The sequence below is a fragment of the Chrysemys picta genome, chromosome 1, assembly GCF_011386835.1.
Source record: "Chrysemys picta bellii isolate R12L10 chromosome 1, ASM1138683v2, whole genome shotgun sequence".
Taxonomy (NCBI): Eukaryota; Metazoa; Chordata; order Testudines; family Emydidae; genus Chrysemys; species Chrysemys picta.
Window position 1 is genome coordinate 122,528,718 of NC_088791.1, and position 14,983 is coordinate 122,543,700.

At 40.1% G+C, this 14,983-nt stretch overlaps 1 protein-coding gene across 15 annotated transcripts in view; it reads right to left on the bottom strand.

Moving 5' to 3' along the window:
* The window catches only part of ITPR2 (inositol 1,4,5-trisphosphate receptor type 2), a 337,706-nt gene that overhangs the window by 28,707 nt on the left and 294,016 nt on the right, over nt 1-14,983 (bottom strand). For all 15 annotated transcript variants that reach the window (XM_065569077.1, XM_065569053.1, XM_065569071.1 and 12 more), the window contains 6 exons: nt 11,949-12,113; nt 8,813-9,008; nt 6,736-6,828; nt 3,343-3,473; nt 1,994-2,159; nt 647-807 (listed from right to left, as the gene is read on the bottom strand). In XM_065569077.1, the coding sequence (XP_065425149.1) occupies nt 647-807; nt 1,994-2,159; nt 3,343-3,473; nt 6,736-6,828; nt 8,813-9,008; nt 11,949-12,113 (912 nt within the window). The remainder of the gene's footprint in view (nt 1-646; nt 808-1,993; nt 2,160-3,342; nt 3,474-6,735; nt 6,829-8,812; nt 9,009-11,948; nt 12,114-14,983) is intronic.

A 14,983-nucleotide genomic window follows, 5' to 3' on the forward strand; every position in this document is an offset into this window, starting at 1 on the left:
CAATTTGGCATATCTCCTGAACAGCCGCCTCTGGCGGGGCTGCTCTGGATTCCTGACTATGAGTGAAATCTACTTTCCCCAGTGGAAATCTCCGGAGGGAGGGTGGCCATGGCAACATTGCCATCTCTCCCTCAAATGGCTCCCCCTAGGTTGCCAGGCAGCTGCAGGAATGTAATTCCCTGGGAATCTAAACTGGTGCAAGCCACCGCAAAGGACATCCTCCAGCTTTTCCGATCACCACAGCAGCTCTACTTGGTCTTTTTAATAGTTCAGTGGAGGAGTAGGAGAAAGAGCTACTTTTCAGTGCTGACCCTGTATTCTGTTACTCAGCAGGGGTTATTTTGCTGGACAGCAGCCCAGTGATCCTGGACAAAGGAGTAGTAGCAGATGTTCTGATCCATGTTCTTCGGGCTGGTTTGGCTAATGAGGGGAACCCACAGAGAAGGAGAGCCAATGTAAAGACTGTAGCCTTTATCTTGTTCATTATGATGGAGATTGGGCTTTGCTACAGTCCATCGCAGACATATAAAAATGTCTTTAAAAATAGAGATCAAAGCTTCTCATTGTTAAGGAAAAACACTTCCCTGCTATATCTACAAGGAACATCTTTCAACTGCATAAAGCACAGCTCATGCAAATGACTCACCACAATCATTTGAGCCACGTAACTTTCAGGACCAGTGTATTCGGTTGGGTCTTTCACTTTGACCAGAACGATAAAGTACAAATAATGCCACATGTTGTGTTCTGACTTTATGTGCTCCTCAAATGAAACGGTCTTATTGTCAAACTTGTCTCTCTCAAGTCCTGCAAAAGACACAAAACATAACGTGATATTCCACCTGATCAACATTTATCTTCATTGCCAGTGTAAAAATAAACTCTGAAAAATGTCAGAGAAAGGATGTTAATTTAAAAGCTATAATTACAAACAGTGACTGCTATGCAAGACCTCCAGCCACTAAAGCATTTCTGACAAAATTATTTCAGCCCCATATTTATTCTTTCATGATATTCCTTCTTAATAACAACAATATAATTAAATATCTTACACTTTTATAGTGCCTTCTGTCCTGAGGTATAAAGTACTTTACAAGCTTTGGCTCTGATCCTGCAAAAAATAGACTATAGATATGAGCTGTGTAAATTAACATGTAGTATTGCCACATAGGCCCTGATCTTGCATAGATTTATGAACATGCTTAGTTTTAAGCATGTGAATAGCCCTACTGAAGCTTCAGAGGGACTGCTTGTGTGCTTAAATGCATGTAAGTCTTTGCAGGATTGAGGCTCAAGTCATGAGAAAAACTGTTCGTTGTAACCACTTGTGCAATAGATTAAAAACTATGGCTGAGTGTCATGCCCAGGGAGGACAGGGATGCATGGAATTATTTAATCTGTTACAATTTCCCCAATCTGCTCTGCTATGGAGACCTGAGCAGAGATAGCTTCCCTCATGTGAAATCTTCCAGTGGGTATAGGGTTCCTTCTTAGAATGGGGAGGTGTGATTTGCATCTCTCTGCACCAGCAAGGGTGAATCATAATCAGAAAAGTTCTATGTAATGACACCTCTTATTCAATTTATCTGCTCCTGTGTCTCTTCAGAGTCACATCTCCTTATCAAGTGGACAGGCTGTGCTACAATTAACATCCTGGAGCCTGTACTGCTACAGAAGAGTGTGTTGTATTTTTATCTGTTTCGCGATTCAACAACATCAATAGCTGCGCTCCAACTGCAGAGCCTTCATTATTGGTGACGATGCAAACAGTGGGATGAATACAGCTTGACTCTCAGATCCCAAGCGGAACTCACAGAGCCAGTTGTTAGAAAAGTCATCTTTTGACTTGTAAACTGCTGCCAGGAAGGAAGAAATGTACAATCCCACTCTATCGTTTTTACATGTTACTTTTCAAGGGATGACTGCCCTTCAGACTCTCTCTCATTTATAGAGCTTTCCCCACCAAATGCCACTGTAGCTCAATAGCACCCACCGCAAATAAAACAGGTTGTCTTTAAGATTTCCTCTTTCTTCTGTTTTTCACTCCTAAGGTCAGCAAATGTATCAATGATGACTCCAAAGATGAGGTTCAGAACAATAATTATGACGATGAAATAAAATAGAAGATCATAAACAACTCGGGCAGCAAACAAGGGCTCCTGAAACAATAAGAAGGTTTCAGTACGATATAAAAATAGCACACAACTAAAATATTAAACCACCAGGTACTTTTTCAGAACATTAGCTACAGTAAAGCAAGGCACAGATGCAGGTCTTAGGCCAAACCCTGAACACCTTACTCATATCAGCAGTCTAACTGAAGCCAAAGGGGTTACTCTCATGAGCAGAGTAAGCAGGATTTGGCTTTATATGCTTTTATCCCCTCCTCTTTGGATTTTCTGTAGTTCTCTATTGCTGCCAATGTTCCCTGGTTCCATGTTGCAGTAAGGTTCCTTCTGAGCAAGGCTGGATTGGACTCTTAAGAGAACCATAAGGCCCTCTGCCCATCAAGGCAGACAGGAGGCAGTGACTCCAGTGGACTATGGATCAGGACCTAGATTACTATTATCAACACAAGCAGCTCTTTTCCCCCAAAGCCGAGTGCTCTATCGCTGCATTCTCATCATCCCTCGCTGTTTGGTTAGCAAGAGAACATACTTGTGAACTTAGACCTGAGCTTTGCAGGGCAGAGCACCAACCACGGGGCTGTTATGGTGTCCTTGCACATACTGTGCATTCTGAACTAAAATGTCATTTTGTTGAAGTTATGAATTTTATTTTAAATGTATTGCATTAAAACAAAAGCAAGTCCCCTTTGCTTTTTTAAATTTTTTGGAAGTTTATTGGTGTATTTGAAAATCTCTTTTGCCTTTGTTAGCAGAGTATGTTGCTTGATATGAGTAAATAATAGGATCTTTTCCAATGCAGATGCTAGACTAAATCTCAGCTAACCATAAACCTGATATACTACAACCGAGAGTCTTGACATATATGTATCAATCAACCCCATTCAAAGGTTTGCATTTGATTCCTACTGTAATGGGAAACTGATCCAATCGGGCAACACTTCTTAGCACTGCTTGGAAAGTTATAATATGCTCCAGCTCTCCAGAAAGGTAACTAGCACCCGGAGTTCCCTTCTTCATGTAAAATCACTGCATTGAGCTTTTGCTCTTCTCATTGAGCATTCCATCTGGTATGTTAAAATTACATTTAATAAGTCATCTGCGTGACGTTCGTGTAGACTAGATAAAAATATTTCCTATATCCTGTAAAAGTTGATTTCAGAGCTCACGAGGCACATGAGAAAATATACTTGCATTCTGTTAGACAAATGCTTACATCTTTGGAAGGCTTTCTTAGCACATCCCCCACACCACCACCATTTCTCAGGCCTTGGTTTAATACTGTAACGATGCACATTAGCAGAGTGTCACAGGTCCTCTCAATTCCATTCTCCTTTTCTTCCTCACCTACAACCACAACAAAGAAAGGCTTGTAAACCAAAGCATCAACTGATCACTCCCAACACAGCAATAGACACTCTGTTTATTAGAAAAAGTGGCTGCTACAGTAATTTGCCTTTCATCATTCTACATCTGTAATTATTTATCATCCCTATCAATTTTGAAGCCACAACATTATAGCTTTTTTGACAGCAATACACTTAACCTGACAGAGAGGTGGTGAGAATCCTTATTTGTTCTCCCACAGGTAACCCAGCTAATAGCCCAAGTCTGCAAGCTTTATTCATGAGAATACTCTTTACTCATGCGAGTACTCCCACTGGCTTCAATGGACCCCTAAGTGCATAGCTGACACAGAGAGAAGTGATGTATGGGAATTAGAGGTATATTCAAAAGTTTGTCTCTTGTGAAATCATTCCCCTACATACGCTCGTATAAACCAAGTCATGCTATCATTTCCAGCTATTAAACAGTGGCTGGCTTATGCGTGACTCATTCTAGCAGTGATTGGGGTTAGGGCAAAGAACTAAGAGCATGCCTACTGAAGTAAATGAAAGACCCCCACTGACCTCAAAGTATTGGATTGGGCAATATAGGCCTGGAAATCTGGGTTCTAGTCCTATGTATGCCACATAATTGCTGAGTCATTGCAGCCATGCTACATAGAAGTAGGTTGGGCCTTATGCATGAGAGTGCGCAGCGGGGGGCTGCATTGTCATAGGAATCCTGACCAACAGCCAGAATTCCTCCCGAGACTCCCATGCTGCAGTGGCAGTGTGATCAGCTTTCAAAGAGGACAGTGTGCTGTGGTGATTGGTGCAGTGGGAGTAGAATCATGGCTGGCCTTTCTCCTGCCCCTACTCTTCCCTCTCTCTTTGGGATGCACTTGCTCATGCTGTGTGCCTGCCTTGCATAAGGTCAGCGTTTCTCCCATGTGCTGATTTTTAGTGTGGGGATTTCAGAAATAACACAATTTAATAAATGTCAATTTTCCGCTTCCCTGGTTCACTGAAATGGTATACATAAGAAATTACTGTGAAGGCGCCACACTCTGGACTCTGAGATATCTTTGATTGACTGAAAACCCTTTGTTCAGTAAACCAAAATTCACATTACGGATAATGCCTTATATCAATATTGATTTAAATAAAGGTTAGCAGAAAGAAAGGCAAAGCAATGGATGGTAAGTCCCTGAACCCAAAGACCTATGCCACTAATACACTATCGATATAGATTAGGGTGACCAGATGTCCCGATTTTATAGGGACAGTCCCGATTTTGGGGGCTTTTTCTTATATAGGCTCCTATTACCTCCTACCCCCTGTCCTGATTTTTTACACTTGCTATCTGGTCACCCTAATATAGATATTTGTCAATCTTCCCTCCTAGAGTGTAACAATAATACACTACCAGATGTGATTATAATAATAATAATAATAATAATATCAGAGAAGTGGTAGGTAAGGTCCTATGGGAATTAAAACTAAGGGAAAAAGGAGTTCAGGAGAGCTGGCACTCTCAAAGGGACAATATTAAAGGCAAAGCAGCAAGCTATCCCAATATGAAGGAAAGATAGGAAGAACAGTAAGAGGCCAATATGGCTTCATCAGAAGCTCTTTAATGACCTGAAGATTAAAAAGGAATCCTACAGAAAGTGGAAACATGGATAGGTTGCTAAGGATGAGTAGAAAAGAACAGCACAAGCAGGTAGGCAGAAAATCAAAGGCTAAGGCACAAAATGGGTCACATCTAGCCAGGAACATCAGCCAATAGAAAGAGGATCTATAATACAGTAGGAACAAGAGAGACAAAGGAAAGTGCAGGTCCACTTCTTAATGGGGAAGGAGAACTAATAACAGACATCAAGAAGGCAGAGGTGTTTAATGCTTATTTTGCTTCAGTCTTCACTAAAAAGGTTAATGGTGACTATTGCTTAACACAATGAATATTAACAGCAAGGGGGAATGAACGCAAGCCAGAATAGGGAAGAAAAGGTTTGAGTTAGATATACGCAAGTGAGCAGGGCCTGGTGAAATTCATCATGGATATTTAAGGAATTAGCTGAAGCAATCTTGGAACCATTAGCAATCATCTTCAGGAACACATGGGCCGTGGGGTGAGGTCCCCAAGAACTGGAGAAGGGTAAACATAGTACCTTTAAAAAGTACCAAAGTATCTTTAAAAAGGAGGAACAAGGAGGACCTGGGGAATAACAGACTCACCCAGCCAAACTTTGATAGCTGGAAAGATATTGGAACAAATTAAATAATTTGTAAGCACCTAGTTATAGCCAACTTAACGTCCTCCTTTGACAGGGTTACTGTCCTTATGAATAGGGGGGAAGCAGTAGACTTAATATATCTTTCAGAGTAGCAGCCGTGTTAGTCTGTATCCGCAAAAAGAAGAACAGGAGTACTTGTGGCACCTTAGAGACTAACAAATTTATTAGAGCATAAGCTTATGCTTATGTTTTTCTCTCTCCTGTTACTGTTTTATAAGCTTATGCTCTAATAAATTTGTTAGTCTCTAAGGTGCCACAAGTACTCCTGTTCTTTTTAATATATCTTGATTTTTAGTAAGGCTTTTGACAAATCTTATATGACATTCTCATAAGCAAACTAGTTCACTATTTCCCCTATATAGTTAGTTTCCTCAGTTGTTTTTATCTCTCAGTAACAGGAGAGAGAAAAACATACTTACTAACAGTCACTTAGTGCACATTAGTAGTGGAGGGCTATAGTACGTGAAACTACTTTTAAAGGTTTTTTTTAATTGACTAGATTTCATGCTGACAATGTCCCTTTAACTTAGCTTTTCAAGCTAAATTGCATCTGAGATGAGGACGGCAGACAAAGTGTATCCAGACATTCAGTGGCATATGCTGCATTACTAAGATCAACTTATGAGATCCTAAACTGGAGAGAACAGCTGCTTTCTCACTAAAGGTAAGGATAAAGCTGATCAGCTCCTGGCTTTTGTGATCCATGAACTCAGCTAGAAGGCAGATATTTGTACACATCAGTATTAAGATTCAAAATTTGATTTTGATAATAAATAAATGTCTGTTTATTTGGAAATTAGGTGTGGGAAGCACTCACACTCTAGGCAAGTTGCCCGCACAGCTCTCAGTGTAGAAAAATGTGGCCACTTCTGACTTTGAATAACGATAGTCAATTTTCCTGACAAGAAAAACCTCTCCTGTGTAGTAGTAACTTACAGACACTTCTACTTTAAATGTATCACCATTTGGGGGGGCTTTTGTACTAACCTGGGTTGGTAATAGGTAGGGCAGTAGAGCAATTTTCTTTTGCACATGTTTCCATCATGGACGTTAGAGTTGTGGTAGGAACTTCACCAATACCTGACAAAATGAAAAGCAGGATATTGATCAAGAGGCATATGCTGTAAAGTACATCTATTAGACATACCAAGCACATTGACACAAAGTTTAAAATCACAAATCTCTTGACATGAATTCTTGATTTATTTAAAAAAAAAATCAAGAAGAACAAATTAGATCACGGCAGAAAGAAAGCATTCAGCATGAACAGCTCAGAACTATGTCAAGGAAGAATTACACACTATTTTACAGTTACAGTACATCACAGCTATTCCACCATTACATTTCCGTAAATTAATGAATCTACATCAAACGCTGCTACTTCTAGTTGGAACAAAATGTATTCAAACAACGGTCAGATATGAAAATAATGTCAGTTTTAAAACCATTAGATAAATTATTCACAAAGGCTGACAAGCAGGACACCGAGCTGATATTCAGTCTTCATGAATCTAGAATATTTAGGAGTTTTCAAGGATAAAAACACAGTTTGGTACTATTTGTAAATATGTATGGGTTTGAGTAAAACACTAATTTAACATTCCCAAAGTGGGTAAATGTGTACATCAGCTTGATTTCATCAAACACCAATTTCACCCTGTGCATTGCAGACAATTTACAGCATTTCAAATCAGTGTTGCAAAAAGTTTAAGGAGCAAAAATGATGGCAAAAATCATTCACTCCAAATAATAGTCCAAAGTATAGTAGGCTGTTTAAGCAGTGAAAATGGATTCATTCTGACTTTTTCCCATCTGAGGAGTGTTAAGCTAACATTTTAAATAAATTTTTGCTGTACAATATTCTGCTAACCTGACATCTTCTAATGCCATCCGTATATTTTCTTGACTAGATTCTCACGTATGAATGCTAGCAAGAACATAACAAGCCACACAAAATCTCCAGAGAACCCAACAAAGGGAACACAGAAACATAGGGATTGCCACCCTGCATCAGACCAGTGGTTCATAGAGTCAGGTATCTTGTCTCCAACAGTGGTCACAGGAACTTTCTGAAATTAAATTTCAAGTTCTTGATCTCAGCCTGGAAGGTTTTTTTTTTGTTTTTAAAGTTACATACAAACCAATTCAACCTTTTCAAGTGATCCAAATATGGAAAACAAGGTGTAGTTAAGAAATGTCAGATAGCTCCAAAATGGCTTTATCAATACTTCTCCCTTGGTATGCTCAGTATCCTGAATGAGCTTTGCCTTATTTCAAAACTAAATGTATTCAAATAACTTTAAAAAGTACCAAAGTTATGAATGTTTGGATAGTGTACAGAGCATGTGCAGTACTGACTAGATACTGGTAGGTGCCAAGTGCCTTTTGTTAGGTATAAGGTGCTCAGCGCATTCAAAGATCAGCCCCTAAAGGAATTAATCACAAGCCCATATTGTTTGGTCTAAGGGTAAAATTTTGACTCCATGATTTTACTAGGGCCAGGATTTTACCCTTAAAGTCTGTGTATAGAACTTGCAGTGTATTTAACAGAAGTTCTATGAAAGTTCCATACATGCGGTGTAAATTTAACAATAAATTTCCACCTGGATTTAAAAAAAAATTAAAAAATCAGTCATACAATTTTAACAGATTTAGTAGACGTATACATCAGCATAGGGCACCATGCATAAAACAATACATTCCATGTACAAGATGCATTAAAAAGCTATATTTAACTTGCTATGACTTACTCTTCTCAAACAATAGTGAAGTGTGTAATGTTTCGTTAAAATTCCAACGTGAATTGGAATGGGAACAAAGTATATGAATTAACTTGTGTGATTTTTTTAGTAATATTTCAAAAGATAAGCCTAGGTCCGAAACAAACCTATGGAGAAAAATTTTACCTACTAGAATTAATCTATTAACGAGCCCTATGACACTGATTCTGTTCCTGTTGGAATCAATGGAAAAACCCTTGGATTGACTTTAAAGGCAGCAGAATTATCCTCATAGAAATGCTAAATTTCAGCAGGACGATGATAATTTGAGGTAAAAGCAATACCTGCAATAGGTGTTCTGTTTTTTAATCGGTCCACCTCCATGATGAAGTCATCTTTCAAGAACAGGAACCCAACGATGGAGAAGAGGTAGACCAGGATGAGAGCTAGCACTGCAGTAAGGATAATGGAGCGGCCATTTCGGGTAACACTTTTTATGACATTGAGCAAAGTCTCCTCTCTGTACACCAAATCGAACAGCTAGAAAAAATATAATACAGTATATCTGAATAAAGATGACAATATGCAAATGCTAGTTGGGAACACCTCCTCAACTCAGGAAATACACCTAGGCCAAATCCTGACTTCAGATACGTGCACATACAATTCCCACTGATATCAGTGGGCAGAGGGCAGAATTTGGCATATGATAAACTTTATTAACACACATTATTGTACAACCAACTTAAGAGGAATACTATACATAAGATATGGGCTGATCCAGACTTCGGTAACATTCAGAAAGAGGATCCAAACTTAGTAGTTTCCCCCCATATGTATGATGGGCTAGACCAAAATCCCAGATCCCAATGTCCTCACGGTATGCAGAAGAGTGCAGATCTAGAATTAAAATTTTGCATTTTGGGCCCATCTACAGTTAAGCCCCCGATTCTGCAAACATGCATGTGAATAACCTAAAGTCCATTGAGCTGACGGGGCTCCTTTGGTAACAAGTTACACATGTGTCAGCAGGCTGTACTTTGTTATGAAAAAGTAAAATTAATTTTACTGTTTCGTATAACCCTTGTAAAATTCGTATTATTTGTGTAGCATAACCTGTGTTGCTAAGATTTAACTTTAAGGGGAATATACATAAAGATAACATTTTTTCAATGTCAAGTTCCTAAACATAACAATTAACAGTGATTAATTCATTTCAAGAAACTATAGCTTTTTTCTTTTATAATTCTGGTTTGTATTAGTGTTCTATAATTCTTTGGGTCTTATCTTCAATATATGTATTTCAACTCCAAAATACACAGATTACATAGAATGATTTATCAGAATTGTCCATAGTAGACAGTATTAGTCATAATTCATGAGATCTAAAATCCACATCCTTGAGAGGATTAATAAGTGAGCAAAAAAATGGAAAAAAAACATTATTCATGCCATAATATACGAAGCCTAAAATTAGGAACAAAAATAAGTTTTGAGTAGTTCCACTACCAAGTGAATATATGTGTAAGTAACTAGGGAATGTTTACAATTATACCATGAATGAATCATGGACGTTTGTCATTCAAAACCAGTAAAAACTTAGTCATATCAGTATTTCTTAAAACTTTTTCACAGTGAGGTCTATATTTTAGGACTGAGATCCTTCCATGGACAACCTCCCCTCCTGATAGACTGTTCCTGATTCCACACCACCTCGGTGGCAGCTACTGTAATCCATATTACAACATAGTGACATCAGGACAATATTACAAAGGCAAAATTAAAATAAATTCTCTTTAACCTCTTGTGTATAGGGGGTCAGTTACAGTCTCCATTTTGTCTCCCTGCTGTTTGTTTATTCTCCCTGGATGTAGGATTTTACACTATTGGAACAGAACCCGCTTTCATGTCTTGTAACCCCCCTCTGCTCTAAATCAATACAGGTCACTTGGACACTTGGTTGTATCATCTGGGGTGTTTGCTATGCTTATAATTTTGGTGTTACTTAAAAGTTTGATCACAGTTGAATTTATACCAAATAAAGACCCTGTAAGACAGATCTTTACAAATAGACTTTACTGCCTGTTTTATGGCCCCCAAATGCAAAGCTTACATTTCACACTTCTTTTGGTTAAAAAAAAAATCTCCAATATTAAAACTAACTGCTGGTTTGGTGAATCTCTCTCAGTTACACAGTGTTTAGTGGTCTCTTACACTGAGAATGTGAGTACTCACCAACATGAGTGAGTTACAGGTGGGATGGGTGGGGACTTTCAATGGGACATATACTTTTTAGTCACTTGGGTACTTTTAAAAATCCCACCCTATATAACAAATAATAGACTCTTCAGGAATACATTTTTAAAGCCAGGCCTTATATATTGTTTCAGGAACAAGAGTCACATTAATTTTAAAGCAGCTAAAATCCTGGCCCTAATGAAGTCCATAGATGTTTTGCAATTGACTTACTGGGGCCAAGATTTCATCCAGAGAGTCTGTACCACATCTTGAAAATTTACACCACTGAGCCTACTTATGTCCTCACATATTAGCACAACTCCTGTTAATGTTAGTGACAATAGGACGGATATATGTAAGCACAGAACTAGATTTTGAAAATTTGATTTCAATAGGGGTTTTAGTAGAGCAAGGACTGAAGCCCTTTAGCACTGAAAGCAGGATCTATATGAAACTCTGTAATTACTGGACATAGACTTGATTGTTCAGGAAACTGAGAAAAATGTAAAACTGAGTATAATGAAAGGTGAAAGCCATTGAAATGTACCGGGGTTTATGAAATCTGTCCAGAAGGTTTACACACTACAGAATAAAATGGAAGTGATTAAAAACTACTTAAGAGCATCAAAAAGGGCTTTTATTAATGCTCTTCGGCTTGAAGAGTTGAGTTTCAAGATCATATTTTGTATGGAATTACTTTCAGTACACCAGTATTGTATTACGAAAGGAATTCCACCTGTGTCAGTAGAATTGAAGAAAATGAAGGAAACATATTTAAAATGTCTTCAGGCTACATGTCAGAAGCATCCAATCTCTCACCAACTGCAAAACAGTCCCATCAATTTATTAAAATAATTAATTACATTTATGCCCTACTGACTAAGGAGAGCCCATTGTGCTAGGCACTGTAGTAGTCTTCCTGTCCTGAAGAGCTTACAGTCTAACTAGACAAGACAAACAGAGGGTAGTGGAAAGGATACAGCATACAAAACGTAGAGTTGGGGAGGGATGGGGGCAAAGGAAGGCTGTTTGATGATTTTCTGGAATGAAATGTGTAGACCTCTGTAACACAGGCAATAAGTCCTAACAAAAACAGTAGCTTCTAACGGGCAGCCACATAACGGTATGCTAAAAATACCCATGATTTGGCATGATTGTCAGGAAGAAATCAAAGACAGCTGCATGGGTAATGGTATTTTCTATTTTTGCAAGGTCTCCCGCTCCCCGGCGGCACATACTCACCAGGAAACTATAGAAGAATTCATGCACACAGAGGCCCAGCATGCAGACCAGGACGTACGCTACGTGGTAGAGAAAGGCCATGTCCATAACGACGGCTCTGTAGCCTCGAGTGAATGTGCCACGGTTTCCAACAAAGCTCACCAGAAATACTATTTTGTTACAAAGCTGGGGGGAGATCACAAGGCTAGGTTTACTACATCAGAACAATATTACCATCATCGATTCATATTGTGATAGCGCCTCAGAGCCCCAGTCATGGACCAGGACGCCAGGTGCTGTACGAAGAGATTAAATGGACATTCCCTGCTCCCAAAGAGCTCACAGTCGAAGCGTAAGACAAGAGACGACAGGTGCAGATGGCCAGACTTCACTAGCAGTTTGCAGAGAGTTGTTTTGCACAAAAGCCCTTGTCTTGCCCTTCCACTTCATTCTAAATATGCACATGGACACTATGTAATGTCATACAAGGCACACACAATACACTGAACAACATTACTCTGCAGCAGCCACCATTAGGAGTTTTTTCACATTGACTGGGTGTGACGAAGTGGGACTGTTCTTAATGTTTTCTCTGAATACTGTGTGGGTGCCCCAGTTTCCCCTACGCAGTTCTTAAGTATCCAGGTGGTGGGAGAAGGGGGTGTGATTGTTGCAGAGCCCTAGAGGGCAGATGTGATGCTGTCTGGACAGAAAATGGCCGACACACTGTCTCCTGACAACTAATGACCTGGGCCCCTCCTCTAAAAAGGTGCCAGCTGAAGGTGTTGGAGAACAAAGGGTGACCTCCTGGCCCGGGTAAGGGACAAAGCCCAGAGGAGGAGGGGCTGGAGGGTGAGTCAGTTTGGGGCTGGCTGGGGACATGGAGTGAAGTGCAGACTTGGTTGTCCGGCTGACTGCCCCCCAAAATGGACTTGGAGGAGGGGTCCTGTTCTCTGTACCTACAAGCTCTGTTTTAGACTGTGTTCCTGTCATCTAATAAACCTCTGTTTTACTGGCTGGCTAAGAATCACGTCTGACTGTGAAGTTGGAGTGCCGGACCCTCTGGCTTCCCGAGGACCCTCCTGGGCAGACTCGCTGTGGGAAGTGCACGGAGGGGCAGAGGATGCTAAATGCTCCAAAGGTCAGACCCAGGAGAAAGGAAGCCATGTGAGCTTCTTGCCCTGAAGACAGTCTGCTCACAGAGAGGAGACTTCCCCAGAGTCCTGACTGGCTTCATAGGGAGCAGTTCCAGAGCATCGCCTTGGGACTCCGTGATACTGGGCACCTAAATAGTGTTACTAAAGCTGTTCTCTATATTTAATATATAGAATACTTAAGGGGTGCTGCAAAATCAGAGGTAACCCTCTTTAGGTGCAAAGGCAGGTGAACTGTCATTCACATTATATATATCACTGTATCAGTCATGTGTAGCATACACATGCTTGCACATTAGGTAAGAAAACAAAGCCATAGAATGGAGATTACTTTCGATATAGATTAAGTGACTTTATTTTGATAGCCTCAAGCCTAGTCCTGTCCCATTAAAGTAAATAGCAAATCTCCCATTGATTTCAGTGGGTACAAGATCAGGTCCCTATAGTGTACATTCAAATTAAAAATACTGCATCTTAGCACTGCATACAATGCCAAAAGTTTTAGACAGCATGGGCCAGAACTGGATCTCAGTTATAAAGCATATATCAGGAATAACTCCATTAAAGTCTTTGGGTTTGTTCCAGATTTAAGGACGCATAGCTGGTCTGCTGTTTACTATGGAATTCTTGGTTCTGTTCTTTCCCCTCCAAAATTTGTTTTAGAGTATACAGCCACAGGTGCCAACTCCATGGGTGCTCAGCACCCACCGGTGGGTCCTGCCAATCAGTTCCTCCCTTCCCCGCCTGCAGAGGATCAGCTGTTCAGAGGCGGGCAGGAGGCGTTTGGGGGGGGGGGGCGGAGGGGAAGGAGTGGAGGCAGCAAGAGGAGGAGCATGGGTGGGGTGGGAAGAGAAGGGGCGGGGGCAGGACCTTGGGGGAAGGGGTTGAGGGGGGGCGGAGCCTGGGGCACAGTGGTGGGTCGAGCACCCCCCGGGAATCAGAAAGTCGGCGCCTCTGTGTACGGTGATGTTCCTTTTAAAACTTTTCGGTTATCTTTGTAGTTAAATGTTATGTCAGTATTTGCTCAATTTCTTAGGTATTCCTTTTACTAATTACAGGGAAGTTAGGGTTTAATGCAAATACCACATCATTTGCATTGTCTACTTGAAAAGGCCAAATAGTAAAGTTTTTAAAGACAACCACTGTATGCATCTTGATATTGTCCCTTGAAAGTTAAACAGAATCAGGATTTGGGAAATGTTTTGATTACAGTGAAATACTGAATTTTTAATAGCATTCCTGCCCTTTTCTTTTAGTCCGCTGGCTCAGCTTAAGAAGCTGATCGTCCCTCTTAGCTGCATGCCTCTAACAACTTGCCATTTTTGGTCTTTGTACTTTCAATACCTGTCTGATGCAACAGTATATATATAAAGTATATCTATACAATGATCAGTTCCCTGGGGTCACGGCAAAAATGTACCTAGTTACTATGTGATATATTTCTATGTCATTGGTAGGTTGCTAGGGCTTCTTTCATGTCATAAAACATTAAAAAACAATTAGAGCAGGAAATCTTTTCAAAGAATTTGGAACTGAACCAGCGCTCCCGAAATGCCACCATGAAATGAACAATAGGACTGTAATCCACATTTGGTGGCTGTGGGACTGTTTTTTGTTTGTTTGTTTGTTTTTTTTGCAACTCAATTTTTAGTTACAATACGCTTTACAAAATTATTCAATCAAACTTCTGAACTATAACGTTAGAGCTACAGGGCCAGATTCTTCACTGCACCTGAGCTTTGGTCAGGTATGTTGGGGCGGGCAGGCGGGCTGGGGGGAAAGGCAAGTGAGACTGCCAGGGGACTAGTTGCAGCTACCCAATCCCATCCCAGCTCTGATGTAACATAAAGCTGCTGTGATTCAACAGAAACTTAAACAGATACTTATTAGAACTATCATAAA